Raw genomic sequence first — 25,946 nt, forward strand, 5'->3', positions numbered from 1 at the left:
AGGTTGGAGGAGAGGCACAGGAGGCTGTCTGGACAGCACCCTAGTTGAGACAGGTGCTCTCCAATGGAGGATGCTCAGAGACACTGACCTCATGGTGCCCTGAGCCCCAGTGTCCTGCCCTCCCAAGACCTCCAGCCCCTACACGGAACAGAGCAACCCATCTCACCAAACCCCCCTAAGCGAGCCAGCCTGGGCAAGTGCAAGTCCAGCTGTGGCCCTGCCTGGCATTGGCCCTCGGGGCCACTTAGCCTCACTGAAGCCACCCATGTGTTGGAGTGTGGGATAGGGACCAGACCACCCTCCTGTGATGTCTCTGAGGTGATGACAGAGAGTACCTGGAACACCAGGGTTCAAGGTTGTACCATGCACACCAGACATGTGCACACTCACATCCATACATACAAAATGCACACCACACACACATAAACACACACACACACAAATATATACCATACCACAAACACAGCGACTCACACACTACATACACACACACACCACACCACATACACACACACCACATATACACACTGACACATACTACACACACACAAATACACACCACACTACATACACACACTGACACATACCACACGCACACATACACAAAAACATACCACACCACATACACACAATGACACATACCATACATATATACATACATACCACACCATATACACACACTGACACACACACACACATACACAAAAACATACCGCACCACATACACACACTGACACACATGCACACACACACAAACATGCCACATCACATACACACACTGACACACATGCACACGCACAAATACATACCACATCACATACTGACACATACCATACACATATACATACATACCACACCATACACACACACTGACACACACACATATACACAAAAACATACCATACCACATACACACACTGACACATACCATACACATATACATACATACCACACCACATACACACACTGACACATACCATACACACACACATACATATCACACCACATACACATACTGACACACACACACATCTCTTATGGGGGGAAGATGGGCCGAGACCTGGGCTTGGGGGGCCCAGCTGGGTGGGCTTGGACAGCAGCACTACTGGGCAAGGAGAAGGGCAGGGAGGAGAATGGCTGTGATGAGGAGCTGAGCCGGTGGTGAGAATGGCGGAGGGCATGAGCAGCACAGAACCAGGGTGGGGTGGGCAGGAGGACAGTAGAGAGACCAGGTCACTCTAGAGCAGTGGTTCTCAAACTTCCTGCTCTCGGGACCCCTTTCCACTCTTAACATTCTCTGAGGACTCCAAAGAGATTTTGTTTATGTGGATTCTATTCATCCATGTCTAATGCATTACACATTAAAACTGAGAATTTTTTAAATCCTCACTAATACATTTAAAAAGTAATAATAACAAAGCCATTGCATATTAACATGAAATATTTTTGTGGAGAATATGTATCTAGCTGCACCAGAACCCCCCAGAGGGATCCTCTGAGTGCTCCTGTGATGTCGGGACTTGGTCATGTGGACAGACTGCCTCACTGAGATCGTCCCCAGGTGGACATGTGTCATGAACAATATGTGGTGCATGCAAATGCTCCAAAATTCTAATTCCCACTTCAAAGCTGGGATGTCATCACTGTCAACAGTGTCAACTGTCCTTAGAGCGAAAGCTAACTGTTAAGAGAGTGAATGACCGCCATGTGCCAGCCAATCATGCTGTCAACTAAACACGGTGGCCATGGGGAGGGCTGGTGACTGTATGCCACTCAAGTCATTGGAGTGCTTTCCCTCCAAAATCTTCCAACTGTGGTTTGAGGCAGATGTGCTTCAGGCATCCTCCCCACCTTGTCACACAGAATGTTAAGAGGCATGGGCTCACAGCCAAGATGTAATAAATCAGCCCTAGCCAATTTGGCTCAGTGGATAGAGCGTCGGCCTGCGGACTGAAGGGTCCAAGATTCGATTCTGGTCAAGGGCAAATGGCTGGGTTGTAGGCTCAGTCCAATGTGCAGGAGGCAGCCAATCAATGATTCCCTCTCATCACTATGTTTCTATCTTTCTCTTCCTCTCCCTTCCTCTCTGAAATCAATAAAAATATTTTTTAAATGATGTAATAAATCAGTCATTTCTGTAGTGTCAGCAAGTGCAATTCTAAGTGAAACCAGCATTCTATTGTGCATGTGTTGCATAGGTGAAGAAATACACAATTGGCACCTGACCATGTCACGTGATCATCACACAACTGTCACACAAGTCACACGACTATCACACAGACTTAGGATTACTATGAGAATCATTTCAACCTTGCAGATTCCCTGAAAGGGTCTGAGACACTCCAGGGGACATGGGACACAATTTGAGAACCACTGGTCTAAACTGTGAGGAGGGGGGCGGGGTACATCCATGCTGAGTGTATGGAGGTGATAGTGTGTGAACCCCTGTGTGGTGCCCACTGCCCATGTGCCAGTCTAGGACACACTCCTGGACTCCCTCCTGCCTGTCCCTCAGAAGCCATAGCCAGGCCCCCAGTGCCAAGCCTCCAGAGAAGTCCCCCACCCCAAGACCCTTAGAGATAAGACACAGGCACTAGAAAACATCCTCTCCCAGGGGAGCAGGAAAGTGGTGCTGAGCCTGTGACTCACCCTGACCGTGACCCTCAGCCCTGCTGCTCACACACCAGCCACCTACTTGGTCATGGTCCATGCCATCTGCCTCATGGTTCCTTTGTCAGAGGTGGCCTCAGTGGAGGGCACCTTGAGCATGCTGTAAGCCCTGGCGCTCTTCTCCAGCATATTCCATGACAACCTGATGGAGTAGTTCTGCACGCAGTGGTTAGACTCAAAGTTGGTCTCGGTGCTGCTGCACGGCGTGCACCGGTCCAAGCTCTCCAACACATCTTCCACCTCCTGGCCCTGGTCGCTGATGCTGACGCTGCCCCTCGGCAATGTGGACTCCCACTTCTGGGGGCTGTCCCTCCAGATGCTGGACTTCGGGCTCTCTGAGACGGGTACCAAGTCATCATTGTAGGTTGAGTCTGAGTCACGGAATGCGAAGGAGGGGTAGTGACTAACTGAGAGTTTTTGAATTTCCTTTGGAAAGCACTAAAAAAACATATCATTAGAAGGAAAAAGATTAACATGGCAACTCCATTAAACACCTTCTTTCCCAAGGATCTGTGCTCATGACCAAGAGCAGCCTTCACAGGACTTGGGCTGACAGTGCTGAGACAGTAGTGCCCACATGCCTCCCTAAAACCCACAGAGAGGCAGAAAACGCCTTGGAGGCCCCTCACACATACCTGAGCCATACAGCATCCACTAGCCACGCATAGTCACAGCACACAGAGCAAGACCCTTCCAACACCAGGCACATTAAGTGTGAAGACATCAGAATGATACCATAAGTGTCTCCTCACTGGCTACGCACTGAAGTGTCAACCAAGGGTCAGTGGCACCAATTCACCTCCAACAGGAATCCCCAATTTGGGGAGGGGTGAAGAAAACTTTATTCAGAGCAAACAGCTCAATAGTGATACAGCATGGCTGTGAAAAAACCACCACTATGAAGCCTAACCCAAGGAAATGCAGTCAGTCTTCATTCTCTAGTGCAGTGGTCGCCACCCTTTCGGACCTCATGGACCACCGGTGGTCTGCAGACCACTGGTTGGCGACCGCTGCTCTAATGGAAAGGGAAAGTGTGTTCTCCAAACCAGAGGGGAGTTGGCTTATAGAGAGACAGGAGTCCCCACCTCTGATCCCTGACTGATCCATCTTCATGCAAATGAGGACTCCTAATCCTTGCAATCTGATTGGTCCAAAAGACACTGTCTTGATGGGTCAGAAATAAACTGCTCTGATTGGTCAGTGAAGATGACAGGGGCAGGGGAGGGGACACACAGGAGATTAATATAGCTCTGATTGGATTGGAATAGCCTCCGTCCTGTTGGTTGAAATAGGATTCCAGGAACTCCTCTGTAAGGGCTGGCTCAGATGGCAGAGACATGGTGCAGGCAGGCAGTTCGGTGCAGAGGCAGGTAGTTAAGTGAAGGCTTCTATCTGACGTGCAGTTTGTATGAAAGGACCCTGTGTGGAAATGGCTGCTAGGCTCTGATTTTGTTTGTTTGTTTGCTTTTTAGTTTGAGCCCAGTTAGCCACCAGGAGCCCATAGAAGTGATAGGTCATGGATACATTAGATTAAATGATGTTAATAAAAGTAATTCCATCTTTAACATTTCCATGTGGCTTCTAGAAAATTTTAAAATCATACACGGGGCTCCCACTGTAGCTCAGTGTGTTTCTGTGAGGTGACACTGTTCTTCATCTGGGCTTCAGAGGCTGCCTTCTCCAAGGACAGACCCCAGACCAGCATCAGCATTGCCAGCAATGCACATTCCTGGGTCCCACCCCACACCCACTGAGGCAGAGATGCTGGGGGTGGGGCCCAGCCACCTGTGATTATTCTTTTCTGTAAATACTTGAGGTTTGGAGGCCTAGGAGTCTGTCTTGACTCCAGCCCTGTGATGCAAACCAGCTGCGACAGTGCATAAAGGTTGACATGGCCACGTTCCCACAGCGTCACCTACAAGGACAATCCTGCTCCAGGTAGCTCCACATTCACTCACGTTTGTGAGCCACTGTCCTTGGGGGCAGTGCAGGGGTCAAAAAGGAGCCTAACCCCACAGAGAGGAAAAACAGCCAGCTGGGAGAGAGGGAGGCACAAACCTTCGCCAACCACATGCAGCAAGCGAACCTGTAAGTCCATTCTCGGGCGTCTTCATGAGAGAACTGGGGAAACTGAACACGGATGGTATCAGAGGACATTGGAAAATTCACTTGATTTTTAAAGCTGGGATAACAGTGTTTGTTGTTGTGTTAAAAAGAGAGAAGATGTGTCTTTAGCTAGTGGAGACACATAGGGAAGTCTTTATGGCTGAAGCCATCTGTGGGGAACCTACTCTAATGTGACACAGCTAGGGCGTCAGGCCAGGGAGCACGCACGAGGGAAGATGAGCCACATGCCAGGGACTTTCATCTGGATGACAGATCCATAGAAGTTCATTGCACTGTGTTCTTTTGTGGTTATCTAATATTCTTCAGAATAAAAGTTTAAAAACAAAGGGAGTAATTTTTACAAGAATTTAAAGAATAGAATTAAAAGGCATTATGGGCCCAATTCCTTCACCAAGAATTAATTTACTCTGAGTGTATGAGGTCGCCTCTAGGTACCAGGTCCCTGAGGATGCTCAGCCCGTCCCCACTGCTCCTTCCTCTGCCGACTCCAGGCTCCCCTGAGTCCATACCCCCTGGAGTGACTGTAGAGACCAAGCAACCCTGTCTGTCTGAGAGGCTGCCACTGAAGGCGACTCGGCACAAGAACAAGAATCACCACCACCTCTGTTCATGAGATCACTTTTGACCTTGAAAGTCAGTCGTTATTGTAGTGAACAACTTCTGACCAAGAAAAACTGAGGATATACACCCATGAGACATAAACTAATGCTGCTGTAAAAACAAAGCAGAAAGGACAGCTTTGGCTTCTGGTTTTTGGCCTGCGTTCTCATCAGTCCTGACTGCTGGTCACAGAGTGTCTGCAAACAGCCTGACCATGGTGCCCTTCAGAGCTAGCACAGAGGAACTGAGGAGGCCCAGAGGCTGAGTGTGTCTCCTGACACATCAGGGACCACAGGCAGGCCCTCCGGACAGAAGCCTAAGGCCACCTGGGTGGGAGGCCTCTGTCCCCTGCCTGCTGCACACTGGGCCTCTCAGGCAGTGGCTCTGGGCTCCTCCCCACACACGCCTCTCACCACCAGGTTGGGCTGGTGGCCTCTGAGCTCCCATGAAGGACTTCAACTTGAGAAGCGGAGTTAGAAAGAACATCTGGTCACCTGAGGAACTCTGTCTGTGGAGGGCACAGGATGGGCTGAGTAAATGCCTTTTCCGGAGAAAAAGCTTGAAGAGATTGGGAGGAGACGAGGGATGAATACAGACTCGTCGGGCCATAGGGACATTTTCCAGATTAACTTCACCAGCACCACACACGAGGCCCAGGACCACAACAGGAAGAAGCCCTCAGCCCCTCCCAAGGCTTTCTTCGTGGATGTTGGGCTCAGTCTGCCTCTCATGGCTGACAATCAGGGTCCAGGGTCTGCTCCTAGGGGTGGGGACCTCCCTCTGTGGGTGTGGGTGGCCCCACTGCCCTGGCTCAGGAGATGTGGACACCAGGTCTGCCTACACTGCAGAGAACTGGCCCCTCCACTGCGACTTGTCCTTGAGTCTGGGCTGAAATGGGGGAGAAATGCCGACAAGCAGAAAGGAATCAGAGGTTCCACAACAAATAAAACACGGGCTGTCCTGTGACCCATTTCTGGGCATGGGCACGCACAACTTAACTATGGGGATTTCATCGCTGTGCCACCACCACAGAGGCACCTACACAGACCTAGATGGTACGACCCACTCACACCTGGGCAGTGTGGGTGTCCCCATCATAAACGCATCACCACTGATCAAACTGTCACCCCAAAAAACCGGAAGCAGGAGCTCAAACTAGCGCATTCAGACAGCACCACCTATAAGAGGAGGACCATGAGAGGGGTCTCAGGGCCCCAGCTGCTGTGTTCGTGGCTGTAAGGACACGTCCCTCAGAGTCCGGGCAGCAAGCTCTGAACACCCTAGCAAGTGTGCAGGCTCTGTCCCTGCTTCCCGGCCGCCGGCATTATGGTCTTCTCACCCATCTGAACCTGGTCCGTGTGGGGAGGGGAAGCTGGTGGGCAGCTGGGAAGACAGAGAGGTGACGGTGGCAAATGGGAGCAGAGGGAAGGGGGTAGGTGGACGGTGGACACTGAGCCAGGCCGCTGGGGCCCATGGCTGACCTGGGGCTCGGGCACCGTCCTCTCGGCGATGTTGGGCCTGAAGGACGTGGCTGGGTAGTAGAGGAGGAAGCACATGTTGAGAGGCGTGAGGCCCTCATCCGTGCACTTGTTCACGTCAGCCCCGTTGTCCAGCAGCAGATTGATAATGTTAATGTGACAGTGAATCTGGAGGGAGAAGGCTGGTCTCACAAGGACAGCAGGCTCCCTCAGCCAGGGGCGAGACGGGCATCTGATGCTCACATGGGACACAGCTTCCCCGAGTGAGGCCTCACGCCGGCCTGAACTCCAAGACAGAGACCTGAGCTCTTGCTTGGGCTGGGCAAGGGGCATCAAACATGTGACCGAGACATGTGACCAAGGCCTGTGCCCTCACCCTTTCCACTTGACCCCATACATCCCACTTCAAGTCTGGGAGGACTGCAGCTTCTCCGAACGGAGAGGGAATGTCCCCCACCCACTCGAGGGTGCCATCACCAGGGGCCTCAAGGGTCAGTGCTCCTGCAGGGCAACCCTGCAGCAGACACAGCATGGCAGGGAGGGATGCTCACTGCGGCTGCAGCGAGCACCGTGTAGCCCCGTGCGTCGGCCACGTCGGGACTGGCAAGGTTGTCTCTCAGGATCCCATAAATCCAGTCATAGTTCCCTTCCTCGGCCTTCAGGATCATCTCCTTGGCAAGCCGCTCCTTGGGGCCACGGCATGCAAAGCCACTCCGATCCCCCTCCAGGATGGCGCCCATGTTCCAGCTGGAGTGCTCCTTCTTGTTCCTGGCAACACAGGAGTTTCAGTGGACCCAATGCCGCCACCGAAGGGGCTGTTCTGAGCCCTCCTTCCCATACTGCCTCTCCTCCTTCCAGGGCCCGGAACTGCCCAGCCCTCCTTCTTCCCCTCCCCTCAGCCACAGTCAGCGTGGATGTGGCACAGTGGTGGGACACACTGCCTGCAGGTGAAGATGCTCAGGCTAAGCATCTGCCCTGGGTGGCAGTGGCTGCAAGGAGCACACACACACACACACAGGTCTGGCACTCAGCATCAAGCAACCATATCCCACCTCAGCCCTTTTGCGTTCCTATTTGAGTAGAGAACATGCAAGTCCCATGATCCATTTACCACACACACCGAAGCCTGTGTGCACATAACCTCCTTCACAGTCAAGAACCTGTGGTTTTATGGTAGCTTCTTTACCCAATAGTCTTCAAAGACTGACTATGGGCTCAGCTGATATTTGCATGATGGATGAATAGACACATCAATAGGTGAAGAAGCAAATGGATGGGTGGATGGGTTGATGGATATAAATGAATGGATGGGTGCATGGATGGATGGATGAATATGGATGGATGAATGAATATGGATGGATGGATGGATGGATGGATGGATGGATGGATGGATGGATAAGTGAGTAGATGGATGGATGAATGGATGGATGGTTAGATGGATGGACAGATGGATGGATGGATGGATGGATGGATGGATGGATGGATGGATGGGTACATGAATGGATGGATGGATGGATGGATGGATGGATGGATGGATGGATGGATGGATGGATGGATGAGTGGGTGGATGAGTGGGTGGATGGATGGATGAGTGGCTGGATGGTTAGATGGATGGATGGATGGATGGATGGGTGCATGAATGGATGCATAAGTAGCCGCTTGTGCTCACAAACATGCATTCTAAAACAGTTTAGTGATATCTGAAGACAATATTTAAGAAAGGGATTAGAATATTGAAATTTTTACTTAAGAAATCAGTTTCCCTTTGGTGCTGCTAACTATGGCAGGGCTGTGGGGTGGGGGAGCCTTTGGAGACCAGCAGAGCAGCTCTGTCTTTTTCTGGCTATCTTGGGAGAAGCCAGAGGCCTGGCCAGCCCCCAGCCCACTCTTGCCCTGCTCCCCCATCCTTGGCTCTCTGGCCAGATCCATATTAAGACATCATGGTAATAACAGTCCCTTCTCTTTGTGTGGACCTTGTGCAGAGACTTGACCATCTAATCACAGGCCGGACCCTGTGCAGGTGCGCAGATGTGGGGCACTAGCTCTGACCTAAACAGAGGAAACATGCACAAGGTCCCAGCACCAGAATGTGGCTCAGCCCCATGGGATCAGGAGTTTACCCTCTTCCATGCCCTGGCTCCACTCTCACTAAGCAGACTCCCCCGCAGTAGGCCAGCAGATCCCCCACCCCCACAGCCCTCCCAGGCATGTCCCAGCCCACAAGCCCTGGCACCGGCCGTCCCTCCCACTCATCATTGGGCTGAGCCAGTCCGTTAAAAAAAAAAAAAAAAGCCTATTTATGTCAACCTGACAAAGACCCGAGGCGCCAGGGCCATCAGGAGCGGACCCCCAGACATCGCCGAATGGCAGCCCTGATTACCTGAACTTGTAAGTGTGTTTTTGGATTTTGACCATCAAAGGGGTCTCATTTTTGATGAACCATGGTTCTCCGTCCTCAACAAATGGAGGAATATCATGCAGGAAGATCCGGGAGTCCAAGTCTCTTCGGAAAGAGCGGGTAATGGGCATGTGGGTGTTGTCGGTGGAGTAGAGGTACACATCCGGGGACAGAGTCAGGTCATCGTTCAGCAGGAACTGCTTGTAGTCATAGAAAAACGGGTCCTGCTCCTCCTGCAGGTCCCAGTGCATGGTCTCCTCCTCAGAGAGGCTGATTCTGGCGGGGGAGTGCGTGAGGAAGCCCTCAAACTCGGGGTAGCTGCTGATGGAGACGCTGCAGGGTATTTCCGTGCACAGCTTGATCAGGTGCTCCCGGAACCACAGCCCCACTTCCTGGCTGCCGTCGGGGTAGGTCTCGATGCCCGGCCCAAACCGCTCGTCTGCTTTGTACAGCCCCTGAAAAACAAGTCCCGCCAGGGCAGAGGGAGGACTCAGCAGGGCTGTAAATTCTGCCACCAGTTTCTTAAAATCAAAAGAAGAAATGTCTTCACTTCCTCAACAAATATCCATTGAGGCTTCCCATGTCCCAGGTACAGGGACCTACAGCAAATGTGTAAACACTGACACCTCGGTGGAGGATATGGTGGTCAGGGGTGGACAGGTCCTTTCTCGGAAAGTGGGGACATGACCAGGGGTCTCAAGGTGGAAGTGTGTGTGGGATGTCAGGAGGGGCCCATTTCAGGGAACCCCCTGCAGCTCTAACACTGGGGGCCCAGCCCAGGTGCTCCAGCAGCGTATGGGTGAGGCGCCAGGCTCCGGGTCAGACAGGCCCCAGCAGGTGTGAATGAGGAGGAGGAGGAGCTGATCCTTGCTGCCCATAAATCTGGCAGAATGCAGCAATTCCTGGGCCTTTCTGAATGCTTCCACCAGGTATGGAGTCAGAACAGCCAGGAAGGACAGATGAGAAACTATGAGTGACAATACAGCCCCCAGGACAAGGGAGCCTGGCCGCACAGTTCCCTGCAGGGCACGCAGAGAAAGACTCAGTTCCCAGGGACCTGGTCTTTCCTGCGATGGCGCTGATGGATGTCTGGAGGTTGTGGGAGGGCAGAGGAATTTTTATGAGGAAGTATCTTGTCATCAGAGCTATAATCACAAATGTAGACTCTGCCAATCACCCGATGGTTAAATAAGGAAGGTGTGTCCACAGATGCTACTTCTTGCAGGTTTTAAATTTTCTGTTTTTTGGTATGTGTTGTCAGCCAATGGTCACTGGTGCCCATTCAAGGACAACAGGAATCCCAAATTTGGGGTGCAAAGAAGAAGGACACTTTATTCAGGCTGTGATCTGCTCTGTTCCAAGCAGGCCAGGAAAACTCATTCTTTGGTGGAAAGGGGAAGTGCTTCCCAGAGGTAGAGGGGACTTGGCTTTTACAGACAGAAGTCCCCGCCCTTGGCCCCTGATTGGTCTGTCCTCTTGCAAATAAGGACTCCAATTGCTTGCACTTTGATTGGTTCAAAAGGCACTTTCCTGATGGGACAGAATGGAGCTGCTCTGATGCGTCAGTGAAGATGTTGATGGGGATACAGCTGCACTGCTCCATTTGAATGGGGAAAGCCTCAGTCCTACTGGTTGAAATAGGATTCCAGGACTCCTCTATAAGGGCTGGCTCAGATGGCAGAAACAGTGCAGGCAGGCATTCAGTGTAGAGGCTTCTCCCTGAAGTGCAGTTTGCATGAGAAGCTTCTGTGTAGAAATGACTGCTTGGCTCTGTTTTGTTGTGTGTATTTTTAAATTTGAGCCCAGTTAGCCACCAGGAGCCCTACTTAGCCCTACTTACCATCTGCTTTCTCGGTGTCCACATTGTTTACTCTTTTTTAATTCTTATTTTTTGTTAATCCTCACCTAAGGATATTTTTTCCATTGCTTTTGCAGAGAAGGGAAGGCGGGAGGGAAGGAAAGAGAGAGAAACATTGATGTGACACATCAATTGGTTGCGTCCTGTACACGCCCTGACTCGGGGCAGGGAGCGAACCTGCAACCGAGTTATGTGCCCTTGACTGGGAGTTGAACCCCACACCCTCAGGTTGACACTCTAACCACTGAGCTACCAGCCAGGGCCGCAGTGTTTATTTCTGAGCAAAGAATCTTCTAGGAAATCATTCTAAAGGTCACCAGCAAACATGGCAGGATCCGTGAGCAGGCCATGACCTCAGCACTGTCTGGAGGCCAAGTTCATGCTGCCATCCATCCCTCAAGACTGCAAGAAATGAGGGATTATGTGCTGCCCTGAGGAGAGGGGGCAGGAATATGTATGCATATTTGCTGAAATTTTGTAGGTGCAAAGATAAAACATCAGCAATGACAAGGGAGGGTTCAGAATGTTAGAGTTCAGGATGTTAGAGAAAAGCGTACTCCTCTGGGTGGACCCGTTTGCTAGATTTGACTAGGAAAATAGCAGTTTTGTACATAATTACAAAACTAAATTAAAGCAAGATTTAACAATAGACTCTTAAACCATGAAAGCAAAATAGCACACGTGAATGTGGCTCTATATCCAGTGGTGGATTGGCCCCAGAAAGGAATCCTCCCATGGGATTTGACCCTGGTGGGACAGGCTGGGGGACAAAAGGAAGGCCAAGGAATCTTGAGTTCGTCACAACCATGATGGTGGTAGTGATGCTATGTTGTTATCCTGAAACCATTACAGATATTTTATGAGATAAAGCAAATGAGAAATTTTGTTAATAGTTAGAAACTGAGATTGTTAGGACTAAGAGAAATGTAGGCAGACACAGCAGCAGAGCTGTGAGTGAAAGCCCCACCCTCCTACATTGCAGCTGGAAATATTAGGAGAAATGGGGGATGTCTTTTCTCATCAAGGAATACATTTTTGCCCTAGCCAGTTTGCTAAGTGGTTAGAGCACCAGCCTTGGGACTGAAGGGCTGCAGGTTTGATTCTGGTCAAGGGCACATACCTTGGTTGCAGGCTCAATCTCCAGCTCCAGTTGGGGCATGTGTAGAAGGCAGCCAATCAATGTGTCTCTCTCAAGTCGTTTCTCTCTCTCTGTCTTTCCCCCTCCCTTCCACTCTAAAAACCAGTGGGGGAAAAACAGCCTTGGGTGAAGATTAACAAAGAAAAGAAAAAAAAGAAAAGAAATGTACTTCTAGATCTACTACTGAAAAGGCCTAAAAATAACAACCACCCAACAAGGCAGTAATGAGCACCCAGACTGTGGTTCCTAAACACTGTGTCCCACTAAAGGGACCACGCTCCCTAGACAAACAGTCAATTCTGGTCCAGGGTGGGAGATACATGAAGGAACTTGGAACTACCTGTCACCGCAGAAAGCGAGAAAATGACCCAAACCTGCAGGAACTGTGTCAAAATCGCAAGAACTAAACCATAGAGGCTCTCCCTGACCAAAGGTGGGACAATCTGGGTATCAAATAGCATAATAACAGCAAGGGATTGAAATATATCAACTATGTTAAAATCCATGAGTTTATGAAGATACTAAAAAAATTACCATCATTGGCCACCCGAAGGGCATAAAGAAATGGATTTACGGTGGCCCTGTTCCCACCTGCACATGCAGCAGCCCCGCCCCTCACCCACACCCGGAGCCCCATCCCCTCACCTGGAAGAGCCTTGTCTTCATGTACATAGTGCCGTAGCCTTCTCGGTAGCTGAGGTAAAACATGCCAGTGAAACTGGAGCCGTCTGGCCACATGTAGGTGCCGAAGCCATGGCGGTGGTCCCGGTAAAACTGCCCATGGTAGGACTGTGGACAAAAAGCTCTGTGACACGCATGTCTGAGAGCTGCCCCTCACCACCCAGACCCCTACAGGACCCCTACCGGCTGAGCCACCATGTCTGGCCAGCATGGATGGGGACCAATGGGGTTACAAACTCATGGCGTGCCTGGCCACAGGGTCCTCTTCAAGTTCGGTGACCAATGTGACAGAGCTTAGTCACCCAAATCAGGCACAGGGGGTGCCAGGCGGTTAGTCCCCCCAATGGCCACGCTCCCTCCTGCCTGGCTCAAGTGAGGGAGTGGGGGAGGTGTCAGAACTGCCCAGACATCCTGAGTCAGGAAGGGGGAGGCCATGATGGGGTCAGTGCCCACCCTGGGTTTAGGCAGAACCTGTCTTCCCTCAGGAGCTCTTGCCTGGGCTCAGCCCTCATCTTGTCTGGCCTCCACTCAGCTTCACAGACAGCAGGCTGGCCCAGGGAGTGGGGGCTGCCAGCCTCCGGCTCACCCATGTGGCCCTAGGGGGAGGGGTGTGGGCTCTGACTAAGAACATGGATGTGGCTTTGATTTAAAACTCCTCCATGGATGGGGGCCTCTGTTTGTGTTAGGGGCGGGGCTATCAGAGCCAGCCCTCCAATGGGACCCCGGAAGGAACAGAGAATGTGAGGTCCAATTGCCAGACTCGACTGTCATGTGTGTCAGACGGTTGCCTTCTGCACCAGAGGCGGACTGGACAGCACTCAGTCGACTGTCGGTGCTCTGCATGAAGGGGATGCACTATTGCCTGCTTCCTGTCCCTTTTCTTTCCTCTAGCAACTGAGATGTCACCCCATTCATTTGTCAATGGACTGACCCTACCTGCATCCTCCACACATGTGACCATGCCTGGCCAGCCAGAGGACTCCAGTCCTAGCCTTGATTTGGGTTTGACCACAGGACCCATCCCCAAGCCAGACCAGGGTCCTGCTGGGGTTTTTCTTCTCTTCCAGGAGTTCATGATGCCACCCCTGTGGGCTTGCCAGATGGTGGAAGATAAGTCTTGCCCCCCTCCACCCTATAAAAATGGGGAGAGAAAGGGCCTGGTGGGTCATTAGAACCCTGGACCCAGCCACACAGAGGATTACGGGACCCCTGTGATGGGCTTCCAGTTACAAGAGCCAACAGGCCCTTTTCGGTTCAACCAGGTCTAATTGGGGGTCTGCTGCTTACTCCTCCTGAGTCTGGCAGGGCCAGACACTGATGAGCAGAGAGGCCCTCAGCTGGGGACCGCCTGCCTTCCACTATCATTCCATATGTACGATGATGTGGGGAGTATGAGAGTCCATTCAACTGAAGAGTGAAAACCTACGCTGCACACTGTTTGTATAGGACTGTGGGGCATTTAACTATCAGCATGAGAGGATTCTGACCACACCCAGCACTGGGCAATGTCCCCATGCTTCCATCCACCCCTTCTCGGGCCCCTGCACAGACCTAGGGCCTCATCTGACCAGCAGAGCGGACGTGCTCGGTCCTGTTCTTTCAATACAGTTAACGTGTTCAAGGAAACTGCTGGAGAGTGGCGCACCCTCTGCCTCCTGGCCTCTGGCTCACAAGCCTCCGTGGCTGTACAAGCATCTGCTTGGTGGATCCGGAGGTCCCTGCCAGGCCCCTGCTGTGCTCTCCCTCCACAGGGAGAACCTGGCATTGGGAGGACAGGTTGATGTACCCAAACCTCCCACCACCGTGAGAGGGCAGTCTGACCCCTGCACACCACAATGTCAGTTAAAAGAGAAATCGGCTAAGAACTAAGAAACAAAAAAAAAAGGAGACATATGTAATACTCTTTGTAATACTTTAAGCATTAAAACAAAATAAAAAAAATACATATTTTAAAAAAAGAACTAAGAAACAAATTTGAACAGGAGTCAGTGCTCAAGAAATGAATGTCCTGGTGACCCCCGCTCAAGGGCAGAAACTCAGCATGGGCTCAGGTCCCTGCCTGCCTGCCACTGTCCTGGTCACAGGAGATCTGGAGGCTCCTCCAAGCTTGGGGCACATCCCAGGCATCTCTTGGATAGGAAAAATGTTAGCCTGGCATCCCTTCTGTTGCTGGACCATGAGTTCACATCACACCCCTCTCAGAAGAAGAGAGATGGGCCCTGGTGGCTGAGCCCTGGGCCAGGAAGGAAGGAAGCATTGGAAGCCAGTTACCTCACCCGTAGGCCACGAGAATTCTCCATACCCCAGCTTCATGTCCAGCCCGAAATGCCCTCGGTAGACGCAGCCATCCTGCCACTCCTGCACACCTTGGACCAGCTGGATGTAGGTCTCCTTCAGGTCCTGCTCCCTAAGGGGGGCCTGGGGCTCCTCCTCCTCCTCCTCCGGGGCCTCTGGCATGTTCCTGGCGGCATGAAGGGCAGCAAGAGGGAAGAACCGAACTGGCCAGAGGTCTTCAGAGTGACTGTGTGCCGAGAACCGCACTCTACCACACCGCACCTCCCAACAACCCCAAGGCAAAGGCTGTTGGTATCCTCATTCTCCAGAAAGGAAAACTGAGGCAGAGAGGGTACAGTGATTGCCAAGGAAGTGGAAAGTACTGTAAGGCTGTCTAACAAGGGTAATGGCGTGCAGCATCCACCCAGAGCTGGGCAGACACTGGTGGACCAATGGAACAGGCTAAGCAAGGAGAGGGAGCTTCAGGTCAAGGGATGATCCAAGAGCAACTCAAGGAGCAGCAATGGACCCCTCAGAGGAAGGGCAGATGCAGGGGTGGGTGGACGCTTAGCAGAGGCAGAGAATGTGTGCCTGGGTGGGCTTGCCTCTTTCCTGTTCTTGCTATCTAAAAGTACAATCCTGATTAAAAAGTGGACCCAGCCTCACCCAGCACACACACACCCTCTCTGCCTCCCTCCCCCGCCTCTAAAGGCCTGTCTTGGGAATGCTACATCCGGGTGTCTGTCTAACCTGTGCTGTGGTCAGGCTGCACACAGTGTAGGAACACTCAGACTCTGAGCCCCCTCCACCAGATGGCCCTCAAATGCCAGCCATGAGCCACAGAGGCCTAAAGCCGGCCCAACAAGGAGGGACTGAGCTGCTACAAACACAAGGATTTCTATTCCATGTTGTTATACGCCTGTAGGAAGAAGCCAAGAAGGATAGACACCAACATGCAACAATGATGAAGTCTGGGGCTCAGATATGCTTTGCTGTTGTTCTTTTGCTTACTTGTGTTTATGGGTTGAATTGTGTCCCCATCCCCTAAAATATGTTGGAGTCTTACCCCTTCAGAACCTCACAATGTGACTTTATTTGGACCCTAATCCAATGTGACCATTGTCCTTATAAAAGAAAGAAGTTGGGACACAGAGGATTGTAGAGAGGTGACGTGTAGACAGAGAAAACACAGCCATCTGCATGCCTCGGGGAGAGGCCTGCCACAGACTCTTCCCACACCCTAAAAGAGAACCACCCTGCCCACGCCTCTTGGACTTCACACCTGAGAACAATAAATTGTTGTTTAAGCCACCTGCCTGTGGTTCTTTGTTAGAGCCCTGGCAAATTAGCATACCAGTATTTTCTCATTTTCTACATGGCACAGATACTACTTGTTAATTAAAAAAATTAATGAGGCCGAAACCGGTTTGGCTCAGTGGATAGAGCGTCAGCCTGCGGACTGAGAGGTCCCAGGTTCGATTCCGGTCAAGGGCATGTACCTGGGTTGCGGGTACATCCCCGGTGGGGGATGTGCAAGAGGCAGCTGATCGATGTTTCTCTCTCATCGATGTTTCTAACTCTCTCTATCTCTCTCCCTTCCTCTCTGTGAAAAATCAATAAAATATATTTAAAAAAAAATTAATGAGGAGGAAAGATAACTGACAGTAAAAATAAGAAAAATACAAATTTTCAAAAATTTCCCTAAAATAATAAATAAAAATGATTTTGAGGTTAAATAAGAAAATCATACTGCAGCCAATCAGCTGTAGGGCCCACTTCAGGGTCACTGGAAATGACCAGCTGGCAAGGTGGACACGAGTTTGACCACTTGGCTCTGTCACCAGATAGTTCCTTACTTCCTCATGTCAGTCTGCTCAGAGACAAACTCACAGATGGGCAGCTTACACAGCAGGCATTTATTACTCCCAGTTCTGGAAGCTGGAGGTTCCAGGTCAGGTTGTCTGAAGTCTCGGTTCTCTGTGTCCTCAATGCTGGAGAGTGGGAGCTGTTAGTCTCTTCTTCTTGTGAGGACAGTAATGCCATCATGGGGCCCCACCCTCGGGATCTCACCTAATCCTAATTACCACACAGATCTCCCAAAAGTCCCCTTCCCTAATATTATCACATTGTGGTTAGGGCTTTGACATAGGAATTTCAGGGGTGGGGGACACAATTCAGTCCATAAAAGGGACAAACACAGTGGGTTAGAGGGTGGATTTTTCCTTGCTCTGAGAGAAGCACCTGGCCCAAAGTAGGCCTACCAAGTGTCAGCTCTCACATCAACACCCTGTGAAGACACTATGCCAACCTGGGACTGGGACCCCCATGGTGTAAAGCAAATGCCCTAAGGCTGTGAGGTGACAGACAAGCCCAGCATGGGCAGGCTAGAGTCTAGCCCAGCCGTGGGCAAACTATGGCCCGCGGGCCGGATCCAGCCCATTTGAAATGAATAAAACTAAAAAAAAAAAAAAAAAGACCGTACCCTTTTATGTAATAATGTTTACTTTGAATTTATATTAGTTCACACAAACACTCCATCCATGCTTTTGTTCCGGCCCTCCGGTCCAGTTTAAGAACCTATTGTGGCCCTCAAGTCAAAAAGTTTGCCCACCCCTGGTCTAGCCGCTAGACAGAAGGTGCAAAGATCAGGCTCTGGGGCCCAGTTGCCCATTATGGTAAATTTCCTCAGTGGCTGTTGATACAAGATTGGGGTTTTGCTATTTCTCCAGAGACTAGATTTTTGAGGGATAATATAACTTTTAGCGATTTCTTAACACCTGCCCCAAAGCTGGATCTCAGCTAAGTCTGGTCCTCAGCGTTGGCCGCAGACCTCCCTACCTTTTGGTGAAGAGGCTGGAGCTCTCCAAGGTCCCCGGGGAATCCTCATAGGAAGTAGGCTCGCTGCCTCTCCTCTCCAGCTGGTCTGAGGAATAACCACCTTCCATGTCTCTCGTCTATGAACCTGGAAGCAAACCCGGAGACCCACAGTAGCTCTCAGGGCTCCTGGTAAGTGCCCACTGACCACCCACCGCCCACTGGCCTCAGAGGAACCGCCCCTTCCCCAAACCGGACCTGGTCCAAGGCCACCCATCCTGTTAGAACCTCCAGGAAATCCTCGCCAGAGCTCCGAGGGTCTCCTGTCCCTTCCGTGGGGTGAAAACCACAGGAAGGGCCGGTGGGGCCACCCTCCTACGGCCACAAGTGGCAAGGTCAGTCCGGCGCCAGCTGAGTACCCTCCATTCCCCCGGGGTCCTCAGGAGCCAGCTGCGACCCAGAACTCACAGCCTAACACGCAAGTCGGGTCTCAAATTTCCTCTCTGTTCCTCCTCAGAAGCGTGAGACCACGTGCAGCCCCCGCCGCCGCCTCAGTGGAGCTCAGCGACAATCCCCCCCCCCCCCAACACACACACACACACACACACACACACACACACACAAACGGCTCACCGCAATTCGCTGCTGCCCCGCCGGGATCCCGACCGCGCCCCTGCCACGGGGTCGCACCAGGCTCGGAGAGCTCACAGCGACCACAACAGGTCAGCCAGCAGCGCAGACCCGCTGGCCAGTCTCCACTGGGCACAGTGCTGGAGCCCAACAGCGTCGGGTTTCCCTGGAGACGACCTCGCTCCCCGCCCACGTGCCCGCTACAGCTCTTGGCCTGGCCAATCCCGCGCCCGCCTCTCCCGGACACGCCCCCAGGCGTTCAGGGTCGGGCCAAGGTGTCACCCTCTGTGACTTCACAGGAATCCCTGGCCGGGTGTACCTGCCCTCTGACCCCGCCCGGTGGGCACACACCCTCCCCTCGTGCCCCCGCACCTCCCCACGTGCTGCTGGCCTTCTGAGTCCCCCGCAGGGAGCCCGCAGTCCATCTCCACCCTTCACTGACCCCTATGTCCAGCAGAGGAAGCTGGGTCAGCCTCTGGCCTAGGGCATAACCGGGGAGATGGAGCTACATGCTGGAGATGGAGCGAAATGCTCCCAACGCCCCCGCGAAGAGGGCCCGGAGGAAACGGCCGCACAGCTGAGGGATAAATTAACGTCTACCATCGCCAGATCGAGCTCTGCCTGGCTCTGAAGCGGGCTTCCTTCCTCGGTAAATGTTTGTGGGAGGCACAGAGCGGGAGCTCAAGGTCTGGTGGGGAAACTAGATGAGGTAAAGGCCTGGGCTCGCTGGGAGAAAAGGATTAGCTGTTGGGACTGACAAGTTAGAAGTCTCCAGAACACCTCTTTTTGGGCCACATTTTAGGATTTAGAATTGTTTGGCCAATCTCACCAAACTGTCAGATTTTTCACAAATAGGTGTGTGTGTGTACAAATAGTAGTTTTTAACTACTGTCTAGTCCGGTGGTTCTCAACCTTCCTAATGCCGCGACCCTTTAATACAGTTCCTCATGTTGTGGTGACCCCCAACCATAAAATTATTTTCGTTGCTACTTCATAACTGTAATTTTGCTACTGTTATGAATCGTAATGTAAATATCTGATATGCAGGATGTATTTTCATTGTTAGAAATTGAACATAATTAAAGCATAGTGATTAAAAACAAAAACAATATGTAATTACATATGTGTTTTCCAACGGTCTTAGGCGACCCCTGTGAATGGGTCGTTCGACCCCCATAGGCGTCTCAACCCACAGGTTGAGAACCACTAGTCTAGTCTTTTGCATTGGGCAGTATATTAGTTTCTTAAACCTGCTGTAACAAAGCACTACAAACTGGGTGACTTAAACCAACATAAGTTTTTCTTTCATCAGTGTTTGTGTCTCCAAATCTTCCTCTCCTCTAAGGACACTAGTCATTTGGTTTAATCCGATATGACATCATTACATCTGCAAAGACCCTATTTCCAAATAAGGTCATTAACAGGTACCAGGGGTTTAGGACCCACCATTCAACCCTCAACAGGTGATAGGATTTACCAGGTTTGTAGGATCTTTTGAAGTGTTCGTTGAATTTCTCTTTACATAAACACATTTACAGACAGCTCGTTGTGCCTCTGCTCGGCTTCCCAAACTGCTGTTGAAGGGAGCAGGAAGGAGGGCTCTCCTCAGGAAGCTGGTGTCAGGTCCAGAAGAGGGTGGTCCACACTAAACACAGCCACCAAGGTGAAGAGAATAGACTGGAGACAGAGGCTAGTTACCCACTCATTCGCTCGATGGGATGAAGGAGTGTGGCGTGTCACGTAGGAGGCCTTGGAACAGAACACCCACCTCATCCTCCAACAATAACGGGTGATTTGCTGGCTCAGGAAACCGAACAGCCCCAAGAGGAAGGTCTCAGGTATGGTTTGGTTCAGTGGCCCAACAATGTCATGAAGGATCTGGTTTCTCCCAACGCGGCATTCACCAAAGGCTGCCTTCCCCTTGTGGTGTTAAGGATAAAACGGAGATCTCCATGCTCCTCTCCTCCTCGGTCCATGAGAGCCCAAGCCCTTTGATGAAGCAATGATGGGATAACAGCTTTACTGATTGGCTAGAGGTAACCAGGACCCACTTCTGGAACTGGGGGACAGAAAATCTATTTGGTTGGCTCCCATGAACTTGGGAAAAATGGGAATTTCATTGCTTCTCCAACCCAAGAAAGCCCATCTGTTCTTAGGGCAGAAGAAGAAAATGGATTCTGGGAGGGCTTTGTGGGAGATGTCCGGACCCGCAGCCAGTGAAGACCTGGCTGCAAAGTGGTATCTGAGTCTTTAGCTCAGAAAGGAGCTGGCCCAGGTTATAACAAAGATCTGACGGTTACCAGTGCTTGGAGGCTGCAGCTGAACGAGAGAATCAAGACCACCCAGAGATTATACATAGGTTCATTCTGTCAGATTTATCCAGTACTAGGTATGGGGTAGGGGGTGGGAGGGCTTCGGTACTGGAGAATAATCTCTGGTAGAATGGATTGCAAATCTTAGGCAAACAATGGAGATGAATCAGAAAATTTTACTATCATTAGAATAAAATTGAAATTGCAACTAAATAAATATATGAAAGACTGCAGTCAGTTATTTTTCACTGAAACCATTCCCTGAAAGGAACCGGTCATCAGAAAAATCTATTGAAGAGGTGGTATTCTTTTTCTTTTTTTTAATATATTTCTATTGATTTCAGAGAAGGGAGAGGGAGAGAGAGAAACAGCAATGATGAGAAAAATCAGTGATGGGCCACTTCCTACACTCCCCACACCTGGGGATCAAGCCTGCAACCTGGGCATATGCTCTGACTGGAAATTCAACCGTGATGACTTCCTGGTTCATAGGTCGACGCTCAACCACCGAGCCACGCTTGCTGGGCTTGAAGAAGTATTCTTAATGAATCTTACTGAAGAGGCAACTGTGTGGATATTAAATGATACTAACTTTTTGAAGTTAACAAGGATGTCTCAAAAGTTAATAACTTAGAAAAATAACAAAAATACCGTTTATTAAAAAAATGAAAAGTTAATGGTAAATAGCTTTATATAAACTATGTTTTACAATAAATGGGAAATACCCCTAACCAGATTGGCTCAGTGGATAGAGCGTTGGCCTGCAGACTGAAGGGTCCCGGGTTTGATTCTGGTCAAAGGCACATGCCCAGGTTGTGGGCTCCATCCCCAGTGGAGGCCATGCCAGAGGCAGCTGATCAATTATTCACTCATCATTGATGTTCCTATCTCTCTCTTCCTCTCTGAAATCAATAAAAATATATCTTAAAAAAATAAATAAAAGGGAAATAAAATGCAGAAATTACAAAGGGCAACTTATCAGGAAGCAGATAACAGGAGGAATAAGCATAAAGCTATACTAAAGGGCACCTCAGCCCGCAATACAGTTATAGGAAGTAGTTATTAAGAATACATGATAAAAAGAAAAATACACGAAACCAGGCGATTTACCAAGACAACGATATTGAGACTACTGGTCAGGTGCGGATGAGGATCTGTGACAGGGCCCCCCTGCTCCTCTGCACAATAGCTACAGCTTGAGACGCCCCCTCCCCGAGCCCCGCGGTAGCCCACCTGGCCCGCCCGCCTGGTCAAACTCCGGTGCAGCTGAACCTCTCGGGTCGCAGCGACCTTCATCCAATTCTAGAAGCCCGCCTCTCCTGTCTGCTGGTAAGCTCCTCCCACACGTAGCACCCGTAGCCAATCAGAGGAGGCGTTCCGCAGGGCCTGACTAATGAGGAGGTGGCCAGGGGCTTGTGGGCGGGACCCGCTCGTGCGCAGCCGAGATGCTGACCGCTCCGGGCGGCCCTCGGATACCTTTAGGACCCGGGCCAGCCTCCAGACTTCCCAAAATAGACCCCCGGGCCAGATGCCTGAGCGCGTCATGGACTCCGGAGGAGCCGAACGCCTCGGCGGCGGCCCGGCCACACAGCCGCCATTGGCGCACGTCGCCCCCTCGCTCTTTCTCGGGAACGCACGCACTGCAGCCGCGTCTGAGCTGCTGGCGTGCACGGGCGTCACCCTGTGCGTTAACGTCTCGCGCCAGCAGCCCGGGCCGCGCGCTCCCGGCGTGGCCGAGCTGCGCGTGCCCGTGTTCGACGACCCAGCCGAGGACCTGCTGGCCCACCTGGAGCCCACCTGCGCCGCCATGGAGGCCGCAGTGCGCGCCGGCGGCGCCTGCCTCGTCTACTGCAAGAATGGCCGCAGCCGCTCGGCCGCCGTCTGCACCGCGTACCTCATGCGGCACCGTGGCCTGAGCCTGGCGCAGGCCTTCCAGGTAGGGCGGTCCTTCAGGTGGGCTAGGGCGGAGCCGGGGGTGGGAGCCTTCTCAGAGGGGCGGGGCTCCGGGCGGGGGCGGGGCACCCCCCTGGTGGTGGGCAATTGAAGACTTTATAGCGAGTGCTGCGGGGCGTTTCACCTAATCCCCTCCTTTGCAGACCGTGAAGAGCGCCCGCCCCGTGGCCGAGCCCAACCCTGGCTTCTGGTCCCAGCTCCAGAAGTACGAGGAGGGCCTGCAGTCTAGGTCCCGCCTGACCCCGGAGCCCTCCACACAGTGAGCCCTGATTGGTCAGCCCAACCCCCAAGCCAGACTGGGAGTTTCCTGGGATGGTGTAATCCAAGCATGTCAAACTCAGGGCCTCAGACCGCATACAGCCCACAACTAATATTTTTGCGGCCCAGCCAATGTAAGGGTATGTAAGAAATGTTTTAATTAAAATTTTGTAACTTAATTTTTACAATATCCTGTTCTATACAATCCTATAAAAAGGCTAATAAGGAATGACCAGTCGCTATGGTGTGCATTGACCACCAGGGGGCAGACGCTCAACGCAGGAGCTGCTCCCTGGTGGTCAGTGCACTCCCACAGGGGGAGCGCTGCTCAGCCAGAAGCCCTGCTCACAGCTGGGCACAGCGGCAGTGGTGGGGGCCTCTCCCACCTCCACAGCAGTGCTAAGGTGTCTGACTGCCCGCTTAGGCCCGGTCCCCTTGGGACATCAGTCGGACATCCCCTGAGGGCTCCTGGACTGCGAGAGGGTGCAGGCCAGGCTGAGAGATGACCCCCCCCCCCAGTGCATGAATTTCGTGCACCGGGCCTCTATTATTAATAACAAACTACAGCACTCACTAATGACATTACTATAATTGTGTTGCATTCATTTCCCTTATACACCTTACGTTCAGGTGCACCATTTGTCTCCACTAATACTAGCAGGGACTGTTTCAGCAGCCGATTGCCACGTCATTAGTCTTGGACTGACTTGTTTGGTGTGCGCAACAGGGAATATTTTGCTTTCGGAAAATAAGAAAAATAGGTTTATTTGCGTTATGCTTATTAATTTGTGCCGTTATTCAGTATCTAGTAAGTTAATGTTCAAGAAAAATATTAATTTTTATTAAAATTTTCTATTTATGTTAATGATTACTCATTTATTTCAGCCCTTTGTATTCAGCATGTCTCTATTGAAATAAACCTACGTTTCTATGAAAATTGAAGCTTTTGTTTTTTTGCGGCCCACATAAATTTAAACCTTGTTTATGTGGCCCATGTTAGCCTTTGAGTTTGAGATGCTTGGTGTAATCCATTCACAATCCCAGTTTATTAGACTGGGCTTCGTCAGGAAGATCAAAACTACTTGAACTTTAGGCAGAAAGACATTATAGGGAAATCATGGCCGGGAGCCAACGTCAGGAGATGGGGAAGTTCAGGGGTCACAGAGACCTGCCACCCTGATATTGGCTGCTGGCCACTGTGACTTGGACAACTCTGGAGGACACCTGGGGCTGCTGGCAAACTCATGTCTGCAACGTGCTTAAACCGTAGAGGCTTTTCCCCAGGCTCACACTGGTCCTGTCTCTTATCTCAGAACCCAAAACTGGATTGGGCCAGCGAGGCCCCATGGTTTCCAGACTTATAGTTGCCATGACATGCAGGTGAGGGTGCAAGGCTGTGACAAACCACCTAGCACACCCACCTCTTACCATACCTCCCAGTTCCAGCAACAGCATTGAGCCCTAGTCTGACCTCCTGCAGCCACCTTCACACCAACAATGCACTGGCCACATGCACATCTGAGTCTGTGCATTCCTCTTCTGGTTAGCATGCACCTCATATGGACAACCTGTGGCCTAAAGATATTAGGAAATTTATCACCAGCAATACTTCCTAAATAAGGTAGTGGGGGAAAGAAAAGGAAAAATTGGGTAATACATGTTGTCAAGTGATAATTGGTGCCAATTCAATGCCAACAGGAAGCCCCAATATGGGGTGTGGTGCAGAAAGAAACTATTCAAAACAGCTCAATTGCAACACAGCATAGTTGTTTTAAAACAGCAGGGCAGTTGGCAGCCCTGGCACCAGGCCCTTCTCTAGCTAGACAACTGTGCTCTGCTTCGCTCTGCTCCACTTCACTCCTCTCCTCAATGCCCTGCTCTGCTCTGCTCCATGCTGGTTTGCTTTGCACTGTGCTGGGCTGCTCTGCTGTGCTCCAGCGAGACACCTTCATTGTTTCAGCTCAGCCAGGAAAACAGTCTTCAATCATAGGTGGAAAGGGAAAGTGTACTCAGAGCCAAAGGACAGCTGGCTCATATGGACAGAAGGCCATGCCCCTGGTCCCTGAGTAGTCTGTCCTCATACAATAAGGACCCCCAAATTCTCACAATTTGATTGGTCCAAAGAACACTTCCCTAATTGCTCAGAATGGAGCTGCTCTGATTGGCTGGTGAAGATGTTGATGGGATATAGCTGGACAACTGATTGAATTGGGAAAGCCTCAATCCTATTGGTTGAAAGAGGATTCCAGGAATCTATAATAATAAAAGCATAATATGTAAATCGACCAAATAGGGGAACGACAGTCCAAATGTCCTTCTGGATGACCTTCTGGACAAAGCCGGGGCTGCAAGGGCCAAGGCAGCTGGGGCTGCGAAGGCCTACTCTTGCACAAATTTCGTGCATAGGGCCTCTAGTTCCTCTGTAAGGGCTGGCTCAGATGGCAGGAACACAGTGGAGGCAGGAAGTTCAGTGCAGGCCTCTCCCTGAAGTGCAGTTTGCATGAAAGGCCTCTGTGTAGAAATGACTGCTAGGTTCTTTTTCTTAAAATCTGAGCCCAGTTAATCACCAGGAGCCCTTCTTAGTAGATGTCTTCTTTCTCAGGTTTATAATGTGAATTTCAGATACTGTAGTTCCTGGTTAATATGTAGAAATATATACATAACAAGGTAATGAGTAAAATAACTGTAGTTGGGGTAATTTCCCTTTCCCATTACTCATTTTGTATCCCCTCCACCTTCAGCTAACTCCTCGCTG

At 51.1% G+C, this 25,946-nt stretch overlaps 2 protein-coding genes across 2 annotated transcripts in view; one reads left to right on the plus strand and one right to left on the minus strand.

The window, feature by feature from the left end:
- ANKMY1 (ankyrin repeat and MYND domain containing 1) overlaps positions 1-20,281 on the minus strand; it is a 43,143-nt gene extending 22,862 nt beyond the window's left edge. The window contains exons 1-8 of the mRNA XM_036319418.1: positions 20,146-20,281; positions 18,063-18,186; positions 15,222-15,411; positions 12,915-13,058; positions 9,256-9,728; positions 7,427-7,643; positions 6,879-7,043; positions 2,696-3,108 (exon numbers count right to left, since the gene is read on the minus strand). Coding sequence (XP_036175311.1) covers positions 2,696-3,108; positions 6,879-7,043; positions 7,427-7,643; positions 9,256-9,728; positions 12,915-13,058; positions 15,222-15,411; positions 18,063-18,169 — 1,709 coding nt within the window. The 5' untranslated portion in view covers positions 18,170-18,186; positions 20,146-20,281. The remainder of the gene's footprint in view (positions 1-2,695; positions 3,109-6,878; positions 7,044-7,426; positions 7,644-9,255; positions 9,729-12,914; positions 13,059-15,221; positions 15,412-18,062; positions 18,187-20,145) is intronic.
- A 2,092-nt stretch (positions 20,282-22,373) lies between these two features.
- Positions 22,374-23,955, plus strand: DUSP28 (dual specificity phosphatase 28). Its single transcript, XM_036319417.1, has 2 exons — positions 22,374-22,916; positions 23,077-23,955. The coding sequence occupies exons 1-2, from the start codon at positions 22,374-22,376 to the stop codon at positions 23,194-23,196; spliced, it is 663 nt and encodes a 220-aa protein (XP_036175310.1). The 3' UTR covers positions 23,197-23,955.
- The last annotated feature ends 1,991 nt before the right edge of the window (positions 23,956-25,946 follow it).

The sequence above is a fragment of the Myotis myotis genome, unplaced genomic scaffold (assembly GCF_014108235.1).
Source record: "Myotis myotis isolate mMyoMyo1 unplaced genomic scaffold, mMyoMyo1.p scaffold_m19_p_8, whole genome shotgun sequence".
Lineage (NCBI taxonomy): Eukaryota > Metazoa > Chordata > Mammalia > Chiroptera > Vespertilionidae > Myotis > Myotis myotis.